Here is a 4,528-nt window from a genome sequence, read left to right on the forward strand (position 1 = left end):
AATTCTGCCTCTGACTTAGATCGACACGGATATTTGGGGCTAAAGCAAGGGGGGCCAAGCCACTAGAGACGGGTTTTGATGTGTGAAATTGTTGCATGGATTTCTTACTTACGTAATATTACTGAAGTTCCTTTTCCAAAAAAAAAATACTACTGAAGTTTGAAGCTTCTAGGGAACCTCGTGGCGATTGGTATTGTGTGAGAAGAAATCCTGTTGGCCAAGTGGTTTAGCGAATCTAATTGTTTCTTTTATGTCAGCATTACTTGTGACTAGCTTCAAGTAGCATAAATCTGTGGTTCCCACAGTTGCCTCCCACATTCTTGCCTGGCTGGAATCGGTTTGTAAATGATGCAACTACCGGAACGCTCTATGTTTTCAGAAGCTGGAACTTGTGCTGCACAGCTACGCTTCATGCACCAGTGGACTGGTGAGAAGTTTCAGAACTGCTAGCAGTCTTCATCTCTGTTGTATCCAGAGCGGGCATCTTGTCTTTTGTCTAAGACAATGCTTCCTAACTCTAGCCACCTGTAGCTAATCTTAGCTCCTCATAAGCGAGCGGCTATAACACAAAGTAGATTTCAGTCGTCATGCATTGATCAGGTCATCAGATGCTAAACAAGGTGTGAATTTTCTCTAGAATACAACTCAACCTATCCTGAGCAGAGAGCCATGGAGTTCAACCTTGAGCATGGTGGGGCCCCACGAACATAAGATCAGGTAGATTTAAACTTCCAAGCATATCGTAGTAAATGGTTGATCTGACGGGTGATGATGTATTGTGTGCTGAAAACATTTGAAAGCTTGAAGAAATGAAATGGGTTATAGTTTACAGATCCATTGAAGGTTCCATCACTTAATTTATTTTTATTTTTTTTGAACAGTTTGCAATAAAACGATGAATGATTTTTTTTTCAAGTTACCATTTAACTGTCGTAACTTCACTGAGATGGATTGTCACTTAACCTATTCCTACTCATTTTCATTGCTGTCAGTATTGTCACTTAACCTATTCCTACTCATTTTCATTGCTGTCAGTACTGAAATTTGACTATAAGCCTTGAATTTGAAGCAAAGTTGAATTGCAGATGAAGGAAAACCTCGAGTAAGAATCGGAAAGGCAAAAGGATGAAACAAGTTAACTTGCCGTATGAACTCTCGGTTGCTGTGGCAGCAAGAACTCATCATGTTCCTCCCACATCAACGGAGGCTATGATTCAAAGAAGCAGAGACAAGTTATTTAAGAAAAAAACGAAAACTATATTTCCTTGCACCTAAATGCTATAGTAAATTCAACAGGTTCGAAAAACATCTGTTTACTTAATAAGACCAAAAAGGAAAGGAACAAAGAAACACATGAAAACATGAGGAAACTCCTCGCAGCAAAATTTGGCTAGCGTCTCTTCTTAATCTCAAAGGAATATTTGAGCTCCATATGGCATCTTCTGTCATCGTCTTCGAACTGCATCAAACAGCAACCAAGAATGTAAAAAGAGCTTAACAGTAGCACACAGAAGAAATTCTCACGAAAAGATGTTTGCCTTAAGCTTTGCAGAATAAGTTCCCCTTGCTAGCACACCAGATGGAGTTGTGTCCTCCTCCAAAGTATGGACATACGGTTCCCGCTGAGGAGCAAAAGTACCCAGCATTCCTTTGCTTTGATCAACTGACACTCAAGAAATGAAAACAGTCACAGAGAGCTAATGGTAATAATAAAACAGTTCCCTGAGAGACAAAATGCACAATTGCAGGATATGTGATCTTAACAAACTAAAAGATTGAAAGCAGTGTGAGGATGACATGATTGCTCTCTTTAGCACTTGTATCTACGCCTTCGTCAGCCAACCCCCAATCAGAAATGAGAAAGAAAGGAACAATATTGTCCATGTATGTTATTGTAACCTGCTATGGTATCAAGCCTGATAAGACTCGAATAACATCTGATTTTTATCTATTTTTTTAAGAAGTGCCACCTTTTGGTACTGATAACAGATGTGGGTTTAATTAGTCATATCTGCAAGACTTGTCCATCCCTTCAGAAGCATAAAGTAAAAAGTTCTAAATGCAGAGGGCTAGATGATTATGCACCTTGTATCCCCCCCTTCCACACTGTATTTGAGTATGCAAGGCCAGAAACAATATTGTGCAGAACACTGAATGTTAGCTTAAGCTGGTATCGAGATCCTTCCCTGAGAGCGAAAAGGGGATGACCACTCTTACTTTCATCAACGGGCAAGGGAGTGTTTATTTCCCCAATGTCATCAGATATAATTCCTATCGAGTGGAATTTGACTTCAGGTTCCAGTTGGCCTAACAAAACACAAATATAAATACGTGATTATGTGAAACGGGAAAAACTCAGTTATTGACTAAAAGGATGCCTGAATCAAACCATTCAAATCACTTTCAACGCAGCCAAGTAGCTTCTCTTTCCACCTCCTCAAGCTATCATCTTCCTGCAAAGCACAACTGGCTTTTAAAATTATGTTCATGTGCATCCAGCAGCCATTGCCATGCCAGTGAGTTCGATTTTTACTTTCATGTCATGGCATCACATGGTTAAAATGATCCCATGTTGTATTTTATTTTGTCGAATGAAGAACAAAAGAAAATGTAAACAACAATAAACAGGCTATAAAACATTTGATTCAAGATTGTTGCGGCTGCCAACTTTACATTAATTTCATTTGATATTTCATTATAACCTTATTAACTATCACCGATTAGCCACGATTCGAAACACAAAGGAGGCATCAATTAAAAAATTTGTGGGAAACAGAAGTGAGATAAATTAACTGTAATATACCCAAATCGCTTCCCATACAATATAAAACTGTCACAACCCCATCTAAGAACACTAACAGTAGAGAAAAGTTGGGCCTTTAACACGCAAACTTAAAAAGAATAATGGTCCCTTTGCTTGGTGTTGAATTTAACAAGGGAGAAAAGAAACAGGCAAAGCAACCTGCTCAGTGCAATGTTGGCTGACCAGCTCTCACACTGGAACACTCAAAAAATGAACTAATCTGTAGCAAATCTCATTTTATCAGGTCTCAATTACAAAAATCAGAAGCATGTTACCCAAAAATCGAGATTTATCACGGCAAATGTTCCACATATACAGCAACCAAAGAAAGGATAAAAGGAACTAAAAGAAAACATCAAGATTTTTAGATTCCATTATGAAATTATTAAGCTTGAATTAGACATAACAAAAATTGCGAATCCAAGTTAAATATAGAAAAGTAAAAGTGATGTAAGGAAAAACCTTGTCTTTCTCAATCTGTTCCTTGAGAGATAGCAAAGGCCCAGGAACAAATCCAGCAACAGGAACTCCATTATCAACAGCATCACCATCATCGTCCTCATCATCATCGATAGCAGCAGCTACAGCAGGTGGGGTTTCACTGGTTTCCCTTTTCCTTTCTAGTTTCTCATCAAAACCACCTCTTGTTGTTGTTGATGGGCCTGCTTCTGCCTTCTTGCCACTTTCCATCTCTCTCTCTCTCTCTCTAGAGTTTCTACAGTTACTGATAAGCCACTAAAAGATTGAAACTTTTGAACAAGAAAACCCCAGTTTCAAGATTTTAGACGACAGAGACAGGACACAGTCCACTGGTTAGGATTGAATATGAAGTGTTAAAAAAATATTTTCTTTTTTAAAAAAAAACCAACGAAATTGATTTTTTTAAAAACTTTTTTATGAACAGTCCTGTAAATCTATTCTGATAATTAATCTAAAAAGAATAAAAATATTTTGAAAAATATTTCCAAATACATAACAAAAATAGATTTCGAAACCAGAGTAAGAGAAAAGAATAATTATTAACAAAACCATTGACTAAAACACAGTTGTTCCAATACATGCTAGTAATTCCCTTGCTTGTCAGCTAGTCTGTCTTTTTGTCTTTGTCTTTGTCTTTGTCTTTGTCTTGTCCTAGTTTTGAGGGAGGTGTCGGCTGTGAGATGGACTTAGAGTAATAGCACGATTATTTTTATATTTTAAAGTTTTTTTTGAAAATATTTAAAAAAAATTATTTTTTTTATATTTTTAGTTTTTTTAATATGTTTATGTTAAAAATATTTTTAAAAAATAAAAAATATTATTTTAATATATTTTTAAACAAAAAAATATTTTAAAAAATAAGTATTATTATGTTTCTAATCATCCCTTAAAAAAATTAATGTTTTGTTTTTTTTATAATTTTAATCCTTATTAACTTTTTTTTTCTTGCATGCCAAATTTACAAAGAGTGGTGTGGAATATAATAAGATTATTTTAAATAATAAAATATTAAAAAAAACTTTTTATGAGTGTTTTCGGTGTTCGAAGCTACAAAGATAGTAGGAAATATATCCATTTACCAACACTAAGGCTCTAAGTATTTATTAATTATACCATAATATATATATATATATAATTGGATATTTAACTTTGTAAATATATATATATATATAATTGGATATTTAACTTTGTAAGGCATGTTTAAAAGTACGATTATAATTGTTTTTTTAAATAATTTTTATTTGA

General features: G+C 35.1%; 1 protein-coding gene across 1 annotated transcript; it reads right to left on the reverse strand.

The window, feature by feature from the left end:
- Positions 1-1,112: 1,112 nt before the first annotated feature.
- LOC133691165 (rho GDP-dissociation inhibitor 1-like) lies at positions 1,113-3,772 on the reverse strand. Its single transcript, XM_062111537.1, has 5 exons — positions 3,266-3,772; positions 2,390-2,453; positions 2,086-2,307; positions 1,539-1,663; positions 1,113-1,459 (listed from the first exon to the last, which is right to left on the reverse strand). Exons 1-5 carry the CDS (start codon positions 3,491-3,493, stop codon positions 1,391-1,393), a joined length of 708 nt encoding a protein of 235 aa, XP_061967521.1. The 5' UTR covers positions 3,494-3,772; the 3' UTR covers positions 1,113-1,390.
- Positions 3,773-4,528: the final 756 nt, after the last annotated feature.

Source organism: Populus nigra, chromosome 4, assembly GCF_951802175.1.
Source record: "Populus nigra chromosome 4, ddPopNigr1.1, whole genome shotgun sequence".
NCBI lineage: Eukaryota > Viridiplantae > Streptophyta > Magnoliopsida > Malpighiales > Salicaceae > Populus > Populus nigra.

Excerpts from the sequence above, each read along its gene's own strand:
- LOC133691165 (XM_062111537.1), bottom strand. The coding sequence starts at position 3,493 with ATGGAAAGTGGCAAGAAGGCAGAAGCAGGCCCATCAACAACAACAAGA. Across the intron at positions 1,664-2,085 it reads GTGGAAGGGGGGGATACAAG|TTGATCAAAGCAAAGGAATG; the intron begins GTGCATAATCAT and ends CTTGAGTGTCAG. Across the intron at positions 1,460-1,538 it reads CTTATTCTGCAAAGCTTAAG|TTCGAAGACGATGACAGAAG; the intron begins GCAAACATCTTT and ends TGTTTGATGCAG.